The sequence below is a fragment of a genome, unplaced genomic scaffold (assembly GCF_019419815.1).
Source record: "Pyrus x bretschneideri cultivar Hongxiangsu unplaced genomic scaffold, Pyrus_bretschneideri_v1 Contig95, whole genome shotgun sequence".
In the NCBI taxonomy this organism is placed as follows: domain Eukaryota; kingdom Viridiplantae; phylum Streptophyta; class Magnoliopsida; order Rosales; family Rosaceae; genus Pyrus; species Pyrus x bretschneideri.
Window position 1 is genome coordinate 1036496 of NW_025999837.1, and position 17779 is coordinate 1054274.

Sequence of the window (17779 nt, forward strand, 5' to 3'; positions counted from 1 at the left end):
TGACCATGTATGGTCCAATGTACCTGGACTCAACTTCCCCTTCTTTCCAAACCGTACAACACCTCTCCACGGTGAAAGCTTCAAAAATACCTAATCTCCGACCTCATACATTCTGTCCGTAGCATGTCGATCTGCTAAACTTTTCTGCCTGTCCTAAGCTACTTTCAGGTTATACCTAATTACCTGAATACTTTGAGAAGACTCATCCATAGTTTCAGGGCCTACCAAAACTCTTTCGTGATCGAATCTTTTATATCCAGAAGCATTTCTTCCACAAATCAGCCAAAAATCGACATATTTCATAGTCCTTATGGCGTTACATCGGAAACTGCGCAATCAACATACTTAAGAAACTTAGCAGTTCCGTAACCCAAATCTCTTCTCCATAAAACATATAAGTATTGTTACACTGTGGTTATTACTCAACACTGGAGTAAATGTATTAACTTGGTACATTGATCAATTATCACTTCAAGTTCAATCATAACCATCCTATTCTCGAACTCAGCAATCTTTCTTTTTCCCTTCTTTCTTTGTCTTGGTTAATTCTTAATTTTCTTCGTTAACCATTTGAGTCTTGAGTATGACCTTACCAAAAAGACTTAACTTGAAAATTAGCAATTACAACTTCTTCTCAATCTTCCATTCTTAACTTTACTTCAGTTGATTTCCAATCCACAAGAAGACAATCTTGGCAAGCGTGCCAGACATTAACTCTTACCACAGTCTTTTCACCAAGTGCATCAGCTAGAACAATTTTACGATTTCCTTGATCATACAATCATGTTCATTAAACAATTCAATCCACCTTCGCTACCTCATATCAAAATCTTTCCAAGTAATGGATATTAGAGACTTTTTGGATTCGTAAAAATCTTGCATTCTTACCAAATATAATGTCCTCATGACTTCACAGCAAGAATGGTAATCATGACTTCCAAATCATCAGTAGGGTAATTCATTTCATGAGATTCCTTTCGTCGTGAAATGTATGTAATCACCCTAACATTTGCATCAACATGCATCCAATACCATTCAAGAAACATCACTAAAAATTTATGATTACCACCATTCTCTGGGAATACTAAAATACGTGCATGAGTGAGGAAATACTTCAGCTGTTGAAACCTTTACTCATAATTATCATCCCACTCAAACTTAACCTCTTTTCTTGTCAATGGCAAGGCAATGACTGAAAAATCTTTCACGAACCGTCCATGATAGCTTGTTAAGCTAGGATAACTCCGAATCCCAATCATGATTCGTGGTTGTTCTAAATTCTCAATTTCTGCTACCTTTTAAGAATTCACTTGAATACCTGAAGCAGATATAACATATCTCAAAAATGCTACTTGATTCATCCAACATTGGCATTGGCTAAATTTAGCATACAATCGACATTCCCTCGATCTTTGCAATACCAATTTAAGATGTTTAGCATACTTTGCTTTAGTCTTATCAATCTTTTCAATAGCAACAACAACAAATCGGTCTAGATATCATTGGAATGCTTCATTGATCAAATTCATAAAATAGTAGATGCATTCGTCACTCCGAATGGCATCACCAAACTTGAAATGACCTTAACGAGTCCTGAAAGTTATCATAAGGGCATCCTCACCGATAATCTTCAATTAATAATATCCAGACCTCAAGTCAATCTTAGAAAATATACAAATACCTCTGAGCTGATTCATTAAACATCAGTACACCATCATGGATAACGGTTCTTAATCGTTACCTGATTCCATGGTCTATAATCAATGGATAGTCTTTAAGGTCCATTTTCTTTTTCACCAACGAAATGGGCTCCTCAAAAGTGTTGTATTAGGTTGAATGAAACTTTTATCAACCAATTCCTTCAACTAAATTTCCAATTCTCTTAACTCATCATGAACTAATCTCTAACATAAAATTTTTATACTGGAAACAAATCGATATTGATCTTCACATTTCTGCCTAAAGGCAATCCAGGTAAATTCTCAGGGAAAACGTCAGGTAAATGTTTGACTCTTCCCACTTCTTCCACAATACCAGAAGTGATATTATTTAGTACCACATGAGATAAGTATACTTGGCAGCCTTTTGATAACAATCTCTTTGCTCTCACAGCATAAATAACGGCCTGCCTTACTCCACTTTACATACTTACAAAAGTAATCTCTAGTCATCCAGACCGATGGAAAATAACTGGTTTCCCGGAACTAAAGTATATACTCATATACGTAATATATCTCAAATTATACTAGGCAATATGAATGTATGTCATGCCAAGTATCATAACAGAATGCTCATCATCTCTATGTGACTATGATGGAATAACATATAATCAATTCAACATTCGGCTATAAACATAGCTCATACTCTTTCATTCTAATCAACTCAGCCATCGGCTGCATATATAACTCATAATTAACTCATCATATCAGTATATCTTGCACACATTCAGTACCACCTCGTGTGGTCTGCAACTCATCACTGTATATAACATAAAATTTCTACATTAATAACAAATAGACTCTAGCTAAGTCATTAAGAATAATTATCGTACTCCTAATCAAATCCGAATAATTCTGAGTATCTTGCAGTGATGTGTGGTTAACACATCCCTGGGCTGGTTGTCGTCTCCCACAACCTCTATTAGTGTAAATACTTCGTTCATGTACACCACGGCCTAACCGACCATAATTAATAGATCCAGAAACTTGCTGGATCGGCGCCAGTTGTGGCAAAGAAGACTACTAGGACTTCTATTGGCTTTGGACATAATTTGCAGTTCTATGTCCCATCTATCCACTTGTAAAGCGTCCACTGCTTTCTCGCCTATATTCTCAAAGGTGTCCATTATTGCACCTACAGCACAAAGGTACATTTCCTTTACCAAAATCACCTTGTCTCTGAGATCTGGGATTACCAATACATCTATCACTTCGCCTTTGGTCAATGGCATTAAAACCTTTGCCAAAAGAACTAGAATTAGCTTCACTTCTTTTGAAGTTCCGAATCTTTCAAGATTTTCGAGATGACTGGCCTTTATCCTTGTCATCATTCCTCTGATTCCCATTCCTTTATTCTTCTTCATCATTATCACTGGACATAATCTCAGAGTCCTTAAGGCTCAACAACATCTTGTATACTCCTGGTAAGAATTATAATGGATAGTGGTCACCCAAAGAACGCCACTTCTTCTTATTACCCAGCCTAAAACGACGAGACATCTTTGCCGGATTATCAACAACATCCGGATGGTAATAAGGCAAGTCTGTAAACTTTCTATAATACTTATTTGCCGTCATCTTTCCTTGTCTCAAATCACAACTCTTGCTTATTATCATCCATATATGCCGGAGGAATAATTCTTTTATTTAAACAAGTCCTTAAACAATTCTCAATCGGTTGTTTCCTCCGGTGACAACGAATTATACTCCTGTTTCCACCAGGATACAAGTTCATAACTCCAACCAGTTAGTCGTCTCAACCCTTCTGTCAAAAGGAAAATTCCCTTGACTTGCATAATCTAAAACATCTTTTCCAATTGGTTAATTCATCACTTTGCTCCCTCGGTCCATCATTTCATAAGGTGATTCAAATTCAACTCATAACCCATCTTAAAATGTCCCTTTCGATAATATAGTGAATCACCCAACATAATAGTTTCCCCTAACAGCTAAATCAGGGAGACTAAGTTCCTCTAACTACGTGGTTTGCTACGAGGCGGTGTAGTTCTGACAGAATTCACTAGAACTTCTCAAGATGTCCAAGATTGAAACTAGGCTCTGATACCAACTGTCACACCCCATCCCGAAGGAGGGCATGCTGGCCGTCACGTGAGAGTGACGTAACCATTTACACAGTTCGGAAGCTTTAAAAATATACAATTTCTAAGATGAACCACCCGAAGGTGAGTCCTCATTTGGTCCATTCTGTCAGAACACCGTTGAATTTTCCTCGTAGTCACCACACCTTTGCATATACTTGAACCTGGAGGGGCGCAAAACCAAAATTGAGTGGGTCAGTAAAACAAATCTTTTCCAAGTCCAAATACTTCTCAAAACTTTGTAACCCCTCTCCGTAAAACATGTATACTTTCCCAGAAAATAAACATATATACGTACGTATAGATATGTCAATCAAGCTCAAGGGTATGCCAATTATGCTCAAGATATGCCAATCAAAGCCTCATAATGATATGTAAGTGCTCAGGTATAAACCATATCAATAACATGTTACTGGCAGCCGGGAGTCACCTAAAGTGACCTGTACGGCTGAATCTAGAGTTCAAATCTCAATCTCAATAACTAAACAACTGAACCTGCCCACGAGTCGGAACCACCTCATGTGGTCTGTACGACAGGACTGGGTGTTGCGTATAAATATGCTCTAGTGCTACGATCACGTGAAGCTGGGCGAATAATCGCACGTCACCTACGAGTCGGAACCACCTCATGTGGTCTGTACGACAGGCTACGCACCTAGCTTGGATCCAAGCTGAGCATAAGGTGCAGGGGAGGTGAACATCACGTGAAGGCTGGCCCTGCTCAAGGCGAGCACTAACACCGGGGAATCAGGTTATGAGCTCGCTAAGCATCTCCAACTACTGCTGAATGTAAATACGAATAACCTTACCTGGCACTTACCTGTGCATCCACAGCACCCAATACGCATATATATATGTATGCCACTACTAATACATGTGATGATGCATAAACGACAAACATATGGTGCATGGCATGAAACAAATAACCTTTTCTAACCAATTTCTGGAAATATAAACGTATATAGGTATATATGTATTTTCATCGTATTTCGATCGTATTCCAAACATATTTTATACGTATATCAAATGTATTTCATACGTATATCGAATGTATCTTACCTGGGCCTCCTCAGCACCATGCAACAGTATGCATAATTATGGTAATGCACATATTAAAGTATGATGCATGTATAACAGGATATTTAATTCGTATTTCTTTTAAAATACGTTTTCTGGAAAATACGTCAAGCATACGTATATATATATATACTGAAAAACAACTGCCCACTCACAGATTATATCGACGTCTCGTAGGTTCCTGAGCCTCCCCTAGATTGGTTACATTCTTCCTCTGTATAATTTTTCACCTATACAAAAAGTAACCAAATTATCGTTATTTAACGCGCATACGCCAAACATTCGTCCATAACTTTCTCATACGTTACTCAAATTGGGTATATGAATATACCACGGTGATCTACACGACGTCACGAACGCGTGACAATTTTCAGAATTCAATTTGGAGCTCTCACGCGCCCCCACGCGCCCTGTTCACGCGCTGCCCACGCGCGCGTCTTCTTCCTCGCGTCGCCGGACTGGTTTCGCCGGCGGTGGGTTTTTGCCGGAATTTCTGGGTAAATTTCAAAGTGTCATAACTTCTTCGTTTCTTAACCATTTTCGACGTATAATATATCAAATTGAAGGTATTGACGAGACGAACACATCCATACCTGTCTCGACCCCTAACTCGCCGTGGATTCGCCGGAAAAAGCCTCGAAAGCTCCGGCCAAACTTTGAGCTTGTCGTTCTCCGTGTTCTTACGTCCAAAAACTTCCAACGAACTACTCCAAGCCTCCTTAGGACCTCAAGAAGCTTCCTATAAGCTTGAAAAGTCCTAAAAATCAACCAATAAAAAGTTGATGAATAGTACCTAAATCGGACCACCTCGAATCGACATGAAAACGAAGGATTTCTCACCTGAAAATGGTATGGTTGCACTCGTACGAGCTTCACGAGTTCAAAAATGCCCTTGGTTCCTTCGATCCATCAAGGTTTGGGTGATGTGTGTGTTGTCCGTACGTTTTCAGAAGGAAGAAGAAAGAAGAAGAAGGGAGCTCGGGGAGAGAGAGAGGAAAGAGACAGAGAAGAGACAGAGAGTGAGGGAATCCCGGGAGAGAAAGAGAGTGTATGAGTGTGTGTGTGGTCCTACAACACCACACAACACAAAACTACACATAAAGTAACGAACTAGGGGGTAAAATCGTAAATTCATACGTACGTTTTTATAATCTCGGGACGGGATGTCACACTTTTAAAAAGAAGCTATTCAGAAACAAATGAGACATTGTCTACTTTAGCAAGAAATATAAACAAAGTAATTACTTTGAATCTTCTATTACACTAAGCAATTTAATTGGTTAACTCGAAGAAAGAAGTCAACCAAACATTAAAACATGGTTCAACAAAAAAATAATAGGGGTTTTAACAAAAAACCTACGGTACCGTTTATTTTAACGAAAAATCATATTTTTACACTAAAAAGTCGATTATGATATTATTCATTTTATCATTTATTTGGTCATTTCAAACTATTTTCATTAGTTTTTCTAAAAATAAAACATTAAAACATAATTAATTTACTAGTCTGACTCTAAAGTTTTAAACCCTAAACCCTAAACCCTAAAACCCTAAACCTAGCGAAAACGATCATTTGTTTTGTACAACCGTAGTAGCAGATTTTCAAGTTTCAACTTACTTCGTTCCGTCTGATAACTTTCTTCTGTCTCCCCGCGCCGCGCCTTCCTCAGTCAGTCACCACTCTGATAATTTTCTTCGTTCGAACTTCAGAGACTTGCAGGCAGGTCGCAGGCTCGCAGGCTTGTAGCAGGCTGCAGCACGCCTCAACCCTTTCACCATCTTGAATCCGGACAACCCATTTTGACGTCGACCACTCGCCTTCCTCGCCGTCAACCCTAAAGCTGTCTCGGTCGACAGCTGTCAAAGCTACCTTGATTCGCGGAGGTAAGTTATCTGCGGCCATGAGCAGCCCCTTTTCCACTGCAGGATACATATTGTCTTCAATTCAATTGTTTGCTGATAATTGGGCGAGAAGGACCCAATTGTTCTAGTTGAAGTGGTTAATTGGTTGAATAATGGTTAATTGCTGATGATAGATCTTAGCAATTAGCAAATTAGAAATAGTTAATTGTTTGAATAATCAGGCAATATAATAGAAAATTAGCAGAGAGGGACCCTATTGTTCTATTTGAATTTCGATCAGTTTGCATTTTTTATTGTTATGATATTGTAAGAATCAATACAAAAGAAGAAGATTATTGATCATCTTCTCTCAAATGAATATTAACCATTTTTCTTTCGAGGAGAGGTCCAACATAAAACCATAATTCTGCAGTTATTATTTCTGCTTTCTACACATGGTTGAAAGTTGGGATTAACTGTTCGTCTTCAACTGGTGAATTTAAGTATGTTGGCATCCACTCGTTTTTGCTCAATCCCCTGCTATGCTAATACATAAAAATGATAGTGAAAACTCAATACGGTTGATCTTTTGAACCCGCTTCAAGTCAGGATGACCAATCAACCGTTCTTGGGGGGAAACGGTCTCTTTTGTTTATATTTATTTCCGCTTAACTCTCTAACTCTTATACATAGAAAATGTCTGTGGTAAATCATTAGGCTCGCAGATCTGTTCTTCTGTACAATAAATCGCCATCTCGTAGCACCACCACGACACCGATTCTTGTCATTTTTCGGAGCCCTCCATGCTTGATTATGATGCATGAGTGGAAAGATCTTTATAGGAGTCCCTGCTCTGTCCAACCAAAGAGTTAGCATCTAAAACACATATATATTGAGTGGGTGGGGGGGGGGGGTGGGACAGCGAGTTTTTTCAGAAAACACTTGCTGGCCCCCTTCCGAATCCCGTGAGTAACTAAGCATAGAGGCTTGGTGTACATAGCAAGAACCCACTCAAAGTGACAAGATCTTGTATGACTGAGTTTGGCAAGGACCCTATAAGAGAAGAAAGGAACTATGCAATTGAATCGGGGGTAGGTGACAACTGACAAGGTTGTGTTACCATGGCTTGTATGAGATATTTTTCTTTGACCCGTCATTGCAGACAGCCTAAATGTGTTCTGTGAACAGTGACTTCAGTTTGGTTTTCGGTTTCGATAAAAAAACCGAATCGAATGGAACTGACCACCCTATGACTGTCAATGTTCTTGATAAATGGGTATTTAACTTGATGTATGTTCGTCAAAGTGACTTTTAGCTTCTTTTTATTCCTTTTACTTTTCTCTCTCTTTTTTACAAAATTAATGGTATTACTTCTGAACCTGATAATTATAGTAAAGTTGGTATTTACATTGTTTGGTAAAGTTGATTTTGTATATTCTTATTGAAGAAGGTTGCGAAAAAATGGGCAAGAGGGGAAAGAGTCTGAAGAAAGGTGATGGAAACCCAATTCAGAGTAAGAGAAAGCTTCGGGATGAATACAGTCCCATTCAAGATGACGACATGGACGACGAAATTGATGCCTGTATGTTACTTTAACTAAAATCATTTTTTATTGTTTTGTTAATTGAGTTGATGTTTGCTTTTTTAATACCTCGTTGAAATTGTTTTTATAAATTAATTTTGGATATTTAACATTTGTTACGATCACTATCGCAAGAGAATGAAATTTGGACTGGGAAAGTAACTGGTTTAATAGGCGTTTAATCTTCTTTTTGCTTTCATTTTATTGTATTTGGAAATCGATGGTTGTGCATAGTTCATGTTTGGACAAGAAACTGATGGGTTATACTGAATCCTTTGGTTGCAGTTCACAAACAAAGAGATATAATTCCTCTTGATGTTAATGAAGAGGATGGAGATTCCGATGAAGACAACGAGCAACCCGTCTTTGGTTTGGAGGTTTTCTATTCATTATATTCCCTTTCATTAAGTTCTAAAATTGCTATGGACCTTTTACAACTATTTAGTAGTTTAATTTCTTTAGTTGGAGTGATGCAGAATCAGTTTTTATGTGCTGCAATGTGCTTTTCATTTGTTTTTTTATTGATGAAATTCTTAGGTCTGTGTCATTCGCAATTATGGGTTCATTTTTACTTCTTGGTAACTGAAATAACTCTCTGATGGTTTCTATAAAGAGTTTCAGTTTTCCATGAATTTTATGAAAAAAATTTGTATATGAACTTCTGAACTTCATTTTATTCCCATCTTTAAAAGTGATAATTGATATATTTATCTTCAGATTCTAATCTTGTATTGGTAATACTCTTAACAGAATATTCTTGATGACGACGACGACGACGTTGATGATGATCGGGATACTGGCTTTTCTGCAAAAAGTAAGAAGATGTTTTAAGATTTTTTGGTTTTCAGATTACAAAAACTTTCCTATTATGCTTGATTTCATAGTTCTCAGTTTAAATCTTTGGAAAATTGAGTATTGTCAAGAATAAATGTTTAATGAAGTATATGTGAATAGGTCTGCATTAGATGAAGAAAGTAATCATCTTTTGAAATTTTATGAACTTTGCTATGCCACGTATTGACAGGGTGTATAATGAAATATACATGATATGTATAGGTCACTTTGTATTCATTGTATGAATGGTTCTATCCTCATCAGGTGAACAAACCACTTTGTTTCAAACTCCAGTATTCTATCTTGAAACTTTTTGTTCCTTTTGGTTTGAAAAATCATTATATTTATGTAATTACTCATGAAAAGTATCGTTCTTAACATTCTCGTGGCTATTACAAGTTTCTAGTTTTAGGACCACATCCTATTTGAAGTTACATAATTGCTCATAGTTATGTATGATTACAGTTGTTAGGCAGCAGAAGTTCTTAAGGGAGAAGTTTGGTGCTGAGGATGATTTGCATGATGATGAAGAAAACGAGGAAGAAGAAAAGCCTGTATGGGGTGGAAAGAGGCAAAACTATTATGGTGTTGATAATGGCGATTTTGAGGTGAGGGCATGTACATTAAGTGCTATAATATATATATATATATTATAGCACTTAATGTGACAATTTTTCTGTTAAGCTTTTTCTTCCCCCTTTCAAATTCAATCACAATGTGAGTCACAGGAGTCCTGTGTACACATTAATATTCTTTTGTGTTGATTTTTTAAATTAGTTATTCTGTTATTGATGTAGCAAAAATCAAGTGACGATGAATCTGCTGAAGAGGAAGAAGCAGAAGTGGTGAGGCTGCAGAAAGAAAGGGCAAAATTTTCAACGCTGGATGACTATGGGCTTGACAATATTTGCGAAAATGAGAATAATAAGGAATTAACTTTTGAGGTGAGGTTTGAAGACCGGGGTTTCTTTTGAATCTTTTCTTTGGATTGGGAGAAATGGATGAAATTAATAAGTTAAATATAGTCTGTACCAAACTTCAAAAGAGGGATTATGATGTAATATTCTTTCAAATGCCCATCAATTTTCTTTATTTATACAGGAAGTTTCAATGAAGGGAAACAGTACAAAAAGGTTTCCAGTGGAAATTGATGTTGCAGATAGCACGTGTACAGCTTATGAGGAGGTGAAGAAAGATTTGAGTGCCTTGTCAAAGGAGGAGCAAATGGATGTTTTATACAAGTAAGGTTTTTCACTTATATATTTATTTTAAAAAAATATTAAAGTATAAGTAATTTTTTTTTTCATCTCTATATTTTCTTTTTAAATTAAAGATTTGAGTGCTGTGCAGTTTTATATTTTATATGTGCTATGCAGTTTTTTTCCATTTTAAATTATTTCTATGGAGTGACTAGGCATTAAAGAATCAGGATTCTTTTCTTCTTTTTCTCTTTTTAGCACTTGGAACCTGAGGGTCTAGGAACCATAATATTTTTTAAATGTAGTTTTAACTACGTGTACCTACTATAGGTGATGTTCACTTTAGTATTTTCAAATGGACTGGTTTGGGGTGTTGTACCAAGTAATTGTGCAGCGTTTTGTTTGATTTAACACTTATTATTTTTTTTTTCCAGTTGGTTTGTGAGAAGTTTAAATTTTCTGTATAATGCGGTATTCTGCTTCTTTATAAATGCTTTTAAGCATTTATTTTACTTATCCTGTGCCTTGATTCAAAATTGAACATCTTTGTTTTGTATTTATTTTAGTTTTTCTTTGCCTCTTCTGTTGTACCCTGCTTAGTTAATGCTTGTTCCGTCCAGTTCTGCACCAGAATTAGTTGGGTTGTTGTCAGAGCTGAATGATGCACATGAAGAGCTTGAAAGAAAAGTTAATCCACTTCTGGGCAAGGTATTGATCTTTTTGTTTTGTTTTTTTTTTCAAAATCTACCTATATACCGTCAAATTTGTAGTGTTATCCCATTTTTCTTTTGAATGCACTCTTAAGTATCACTGCAAAACACTTTTCTTGGAGTCTTGGTATGGAGGTTTCTTTTTATTACAAAAAATGGAGGGTTTATTAGGAAGAGTAAAGAGGCATTTTTTTCAGGATAATGTTATGTCTTGTTTGTCATGATGTTGAAGCTAAAGCCTTTATAGTGTCATTCTTATGGATTTACCCCAGCCTGATGTTTCCTTTGTTTCTTTTTTCTTTTTGTTTTCTGGAGAGGGTCTCCTTTCTGCTTTTTTTTTGTTTCCTTGACAAGGTCTCCTTTTTTTCTCTTAGGCTTTGCAATGTCAATACTTTTCCCTGTTCTATATTTGTTGGTTTTATTCTTGCATTCATGGGTTTCACTGCTTATAGTTATAATAAAATAAATCGTGCCTGGAGATGGGATGTTCATGTCTGCATCGGGAATCTGTTTTATATTTTTCGTAAATCATTTTTAGCATTACTCCTTGATTCTGTCTCACAGATTTCTTTTTGGCCCCAAAATGATGTGACTGTTCTAAAAGATGTGATGGTAGCGTAAATATATATTTCCTGCAACTTCAAAAATAATTTCTAACCTACACCAAGATGAAACTTAAAGTGGCAATTTTGGAACAACAATTTGATTGTCCAAGTTGTACCCTTTTCAAAGCATACGCTGATTTTAAGACACAGGACTTATGTTTATCTGTCTTCAGCATGAATGCCTGTAGATGTAGTGGTATGATGATCAGTCCCTTTGAGGAGTTAATATGTTGGGATAAATTCATAATCATCCATGTATTTGGTTCCTTCTAGCTGTAAATATGCTCTTATGATTTTAAACTTCAATATCTGTATATCAAATACTGGGTCAAGTTTGTTTAGGTTTCTTCTTATTGTCTAATTTTGTTTGATTTTTCCCCCTGGTTACATGCAAATGTTTTTGATACATTTGCGCGGTTGTGTTAAGTTTTATTGAAATTTGTGTTTTCTGAAGGTTAAAAAAGGGGAGGTCATGTTGGAAGGAGGGATGCGCTATTTAGAGGTTAAGCAGCTTCTTCTGCTTTCCTATTGCCAAGCAATAACATTCTACCTTCTTCTCAAGTCTGAAGGACAACCAGTTCGTGACCATCCAGTACTTGCTCGCCTCATAGAGATCAAGATTTTGTTGGATAAGGTGGTCTTTTTTCCTTTAACTCACTCGCAAGAGCATCTTGAACTTGCCTGCCTTACACAGATCTATAAGTTGGTTATGGTCTCCATAAAGATTTTAATTTGAAAAAGTAAATAATATTCACATATGTGCGTACAAATTGCATGTACATTTGATGCAGTGCTTTTGCTCCCATCTCTCAAGTTATATTTTATGTACATGTTTTCTTTTGAAAAGATGGAATATGTGTGACCATTGAATAATGAGAATATGTCCCTTCTCTATAGTAAGCAACTCTCCTTTTGATACTTAGCATAAATTTAGTTGGATTGTCTGCCGCTTCTTTTGGGTTTGTGGTCATGGTAGCAGACCTATAGCAACACTGGAATTTTAAATATCTGGGCAGAAACCATGTCTAAAAGTTAAATGCCTGCTGAAATAGTGGTTATATCACTTATATGGTGCATATTACAATTATTGCGACTTTGGATATATAAGTATAACTGACCTGACAATAATGTCTGAACCTGTTTTCTAATCGCTCTTGTAAAATGTTGTCCCAATTAATTAAGGATTTTTAATTGTTATCTTCAAATTTATGTTTTATTGGTTTCGATGGAACTATGTTGTAATTAATTTGCAGTTTAAAGGTCACATTGGAGATCAGGATACTATTGCAACTTGGTATTGTTTATAACTGGAACTGGTGTGGGGCAAAAGGAAAATTACAACCCATTTGAGTCGAACTTCAGCTTGTTTTGTAATGATCCCTGCATAGTGCTGATTGACAATTACCTATGGAAGTATAGGGTTTTGTTTCCTTTTGATCTTATTATAGTAATGGTTTGTATGAAGATACGCTGTTTCATGTTCCAAAGATATTGGCTAATGTGGGTTTCCCTTTACAGATGAAGCAACTTGATGGGAATCTACCATCTGATTTCGAGGAAATTTTAAACAAATATAATGGGGTGGAAGTGGTGGCAAAGTCTGGTAAAGAGACTTCTATTGACGCATCTGATGATTTTGCTAAAGAATACAGACCCCAACCTATCTTGGTTGAGGGAGAAGAAGCAACTGTGGTAGTTACTGCTTTAATCTCTGTCTTTGAGCATTTTACATTGTATTGTTTTTCAGAAATGATATCTTAAGAGATTCATACTTTAATTCATTGCAGTTGCATGACATTACTAAGGTAGAAATAGTGGAGCCTCTGAAGGATAATGAAAACAAGGTGGGAAAACGCAAATTTCAGGTAAATACATGGCATATTTGTTAACTAGTTTGTGATTCTGTTCTCTTTCCTAAATTTTGTAATGTATTTCTCTTTGTGGCTGCAAGAAGATTATCATTTTGTTTTATGCTGACCTCTTAGTATGTGGCAGAATGATGAAGTTGGTGTACAGAGCATGAAAATGTTGAAAGTAAGAGCTGCCCTTGAGGAAAAGTTGAAGCAGAAGGGTGTCTTCAGTTCCATCACTCCGAAAACTGATAAACCCAGGAAACTTCTGAAGCCATTGAACGGGTACCACTTTGCTCCTATACTTACTAGTATGTACTTGTACCTATATTGTGAGTACTACTAACTCAACCAATTTAAACAGGAAGCTTGAATCATATGATGATTTTGATGATGACACTGTAAATATTGAGAGTGGCGTCCATGGATTGAACAATGGTCGTGCAAGTAAACTCTCCCAACTTGCTACTAATCCAAATAAGTCCAAGGTATGACCTCACCACTGCTGCCTTCCCAATCAATGCTTGTTTTTAACTTCTTTCCTAGGTATGATACTTACTGAAATTTATAATTAAAGCCTTCATTTTTCCTTTAGAGATTCGAACTGGAAATAAACCTCTGCATTTCCTTCCACTGGCTTATTACATCTGGATGCTGTTTTCCTACATTCGGTGTTGTAGATTTTGTGGAGAATGCAATCAGAACATTAGTTGTCTACTTGTTATGTTTTCAACACAGTATCATGTAATCATGGTTCAAGATAACCGGGTGAGGAATAGGGATGGGCAATGGACACCTGTAGGTACCCGCACCATCACAATTACCACGACCAGTCACCAGCCCAATTAACACATACAACATAACACCTAATGAGTACCCATTGGCCATCCCTACCATGTGGTTTCTAGGAAATCTGCCTCCGATCTTTGTGGCCACCATCAATTGTCCCCTGAACTAGTTTTCTTTCTTTTTTTTTTTTTTTTGGAAAATTTGGTTCTTAATTAGCAAATTTCCCCCTTCGTCAATTTTTATTTTTCACATTCCATTCAATTTTCTGTTTAATAGTGTCACCATTAGGCACGTCTGTCATTTCAGAGGGTACATTAGTCTTTTCCACGCCAATTTGGGTCAGAAACATCCATGGGTTAGGATATTGGTAGGTGGATATATCAGTAGTCCAAATTTATGGATATATCGGTAAAAAATATAAGGGCATTATGGATTTTATAATGAATAGAAAGTAGGAAAAACTAATATTCATGTATAATAGAAGAGTTGTGCTGACTAACAACTAATTTTGGTATATTTTGTTAAATGAATTTAAAAGATCAACAGTTTTGGAAAGAAAGATTTGGTTAGTGCAGTGGGGACAGCTGTCTATCATCAAATGAATTAAAAACTATAGACAATTGTTAATTAATAGGGGTGTAAAGTCTGAAGTTTGAACTTTTACCGTCTTCTTCATTCTCTGAGAGTTTGAAGCTCTTTTATGAACATCGACTGGATTTTCTTCATCCATGCCTACAGTGGTCCTAGCTGGGAGGTTGTGTGGTCTGATCTCGGTCACACGATCCCGAGGGAAGTTAGTGAACACATAATCTCACCGAAAATGGTTGAATTTCTGCTGGGTTTATACCGAATTTTAATCGTTACTTTGCTCAAAGTTGGTTATATTGGAGATTTTCCATCGTAGAATCAATATTTGATATTGCACTAAGGTTGCGTCGAAAGTAAATACAGATGCTTTACCCCCCATTTCAATTTTCAGAGGCATGAAATTACCAATATTCAGTAAATTGGCGAAACTTTAATCCATGGATACTTCACATTCTGACCTCATTTTGTTGAAGTTGGAGACTTGTATTTGATCCCTCTCAACCCAATTCGTGTTGAAAATACCAATTTGCACTCTAAAGTGTCACAGTTGCCCATCATGTGATATACTGATGAAAAATTTGATCAGTAGGGGTAAATTGTTAGTGACCATAAAATTCTAGCGGTACATTTGCAAAACAGCATTTTTCCTCTTTCGAAAGAAAAAGAGATTCACTGATGTGTTTTGTCATGATGCTGAAATATATCATTGGATTATTAAAATAATTCCCGCTGTCCTTTTTTTTTTTGAGAAGGCTATCTCAGGTGATGATGATTTACCTCGGCGAGATGATATTGGGGAAAGGCGGAGAAAACATGAGCTTCGAGTGCTTGCAGGAGCTGGAATCAAGTCTCAGGATGATGCTGGAGATGAAGATGGCACTATTTCGGATGATGGAGATGTGGAGATGGAGGATAGTGAAATTGGAGATTCAGAAGATGACTTTTACGAACAAGTGAAAGAAAAACGAGCTGCAAAACTTGCTGCCAAAGCTGAGATTTATTCGAGGTACATTTTTCATTGTGGTTAGTTGCTACATTGTTCTAGCTGCTGTGCAATAAATGTTAATCTTACATAATCTGATTACCATATTTCATGTTTGGGTTCATTCTTTTTCGTACTGAGTTTGTTTTCATCATTGTTGCTCTCTGAGTTATTGTTGGTTGAGGAAGGGGGTTGGTGGTTTTGAGTTATTGTTGGTAATTTGTGTTGGTGCTTTGCTTCTGCAGGTCCTCGACAGTTCCATCTTTGGTGGAAACTGAAACTGTTGATGGGAAACGCCATATTACATATCAGGTAAATACAAGCCAGTTTTGACTATGCTCATCTAATTGGCTACATAATATTTACCATTGGTTGTTGGCTCACCGTATTGTTTTCTTCCTCCGTATCTACACCAGATGGAGAAGAACAGGGGACTTACTCGTGCTCGTAAGAAGCTGATCAAGAATCCAAGAAAGAAGTACAAGGTATTTGATCAAATAGTCGAACACATGTAATGTTGCAGGCTATTAAATGATTGCTCTAATAACTCATCTCTTTCTCTGTGCGTGTGCAGTTGAAGCACCAGAAGGCAGTGAAGAGTAGAAAAGGACAGGTAAGAGAGGTGAGGAAGCCTTTAGGTCCGTATGGTGGAGAGGCCACCGGAATCAATGCAGGAATCAGTCGGAGCACCAGATTCAAGAACTAAATGTTGCTTATGATTTCGTCGTTGTGTCCCAATTTTGGTAAAGTGAGAATTTCTTTTGATGAAGTGACATAATTTTGAGTAACTTAAATGATGTCGCGAAATGTACTTGTATACAATGCCTGCATTATATAAGAAGTTTGTTTTGCATTGCATGAATTGAATGGAATTGAATGTCGTCTTTAGGGTAAAATCAAATTTCATACCGATTTCTCGCAGATTGTGGTGTAGCTGACAGGCGAACTCAGACGAACCGAGAGCCCAAACCCTAAACCTCAAATTTCATATCGATTTGAGATTTGATTGAGTAGTAGAAACCAGAACCCAAACCCTAAACCTCCAATTCTCAAAACTTGTAGGAAAGCTTCTGGGATTCTGTCGAGAATGGCTGGGAACTCCCCCCACACCAAATTATTAGTCCCTAAATCTCTCTCCCAGTGCACTCAAGATGGCAGGCGCTGCGACGCAGATGCCCTGTATGCACTTCAAGTGCTGTTCTAGGCTCTCATGGCACGAGAGTAATGGGTTCTTGATTTGAGTTTTGTGTGGGGAGAGTATTAGTTGGACGACCAAATCTTTGCGTGCAATTCAGCTTGCACAATCCTCATCACATCCCAATTGATTAACTTCAAAGTTTCTCTTTGTACTAAATTTGCTTACTCTTCTTTAGTAATATTGTTTAAGAATATAAGAATCTCACATCGCAATATTGACTAAATGAAATGACTTATATTGAGTGGTTTCAATGTACTTATGCTGCGATGACTTAAATTGAATAGGTTGATTAACTGGGCCTAAATTTGGCCTTTATCTTGCCTTGCCCAAGTTACCGGGCTTCTTACCTTGCTCTGTTCCTGCATTCGAATTACCGATACGACGATACATGTACTCGAGGTAAGAGATTTGGGCTAAGTGTAGGAGTGCAAATGAATGTGGTTAATTACAATCTCAAACACAACTTGTAAAATTGTGGTTTTGTAAAATAAAAAATAAAATAAGGGCTCATTTTTAGCCACGTTTCTTGGAATCCTATTTGATTTTTGTCCACGGTAACTCAAAAGTCATCATTTTACTTCTTGAAATTCAAAATTTATTCCACTTTGACTTGTGAACTTTTTTTTCCTTGAAACTTATAGGTCGCCTCCTGAAAAATATGTAGGACCAAACACCCAATAGACTATGCCACATGTGCAATAAGTTT

General features: G+C 36.9%; 1 protein-coding gene and 2 long non-coding RNA genes across 4 annotated transcripts; 1 reads left to right on the plus strand and 2 right to left on the minus strand.

Annotated features, from left to right (window-relative positions):
* LOC108867882 lies at positions 1–5276 on the minus strand. The gene is made up of 3 exons (XR_007255600.1): positions 5226–5276; positions 5050–5124; positions 1–3981 (listed from the first exon to the last, which is right to left on the minus strand). It is a non-coding gene; the product is annotated as an uncharacterized LOC108867882 (long non-coding RNA).
* Positions 5277–5327: 51 nt separating this feature from the next.
* Positions 5328–6015, minus strand: LOC125473758. Its single transcript, XR_007255601.1, has 3 exons — positions 5735–6015; positions 5488–5651; positions 5328–5387 (listed from the first exon to the last, which is right to left on the minus strand). It is a non-coding gene; the product is annotated as an uncharacterized LOC125473758 (long non-coding RNA).
* Positions 6016–6497: 482 nt separating this feature from the next.
* LOC103930508 (something about silencing protein 10) lies at positions 6498–16737 on the plus strand. Of its 2 annotated transcripts, none has more exons than XM_009339851.3 (17): positions 6498–6778; positions 8184–8318; positions 8604–8695; positions 9069–9132; positions 9618–9760; positions 9950–10096; positions 10254–10393; positions 10972–11059; positions 12121–12300; positions 13185–13358; positions 13454–13531; positions 13662–13801; positions 13881–14004; positions 15646–15899; positions 16121–16187; positions 16292–16360; positions 16450–16737. In XM_009339851.3, exons 2-17 carry the CDS (start codon positions 8198–8200, stop codon positions 16579–16581), a joined length of 2013 nt encoding a protein of 670 aa, XP_009338126.2. In that variant the 5' UTR covers positions 6498–6778; positions 8184–8197; the 3' UTR covers positions 16582–16737. The 2 variants fall into 2 exon arrangements, with proteins under 2 accessions (XP_009338126.2, XP_009338125.2); XM_009339850.3 differs by having other exon boundaries at positions 8187–8318.
* The last annotated feature ends 1042 nt before the right edge of the window (positions 16738–17779 follow it).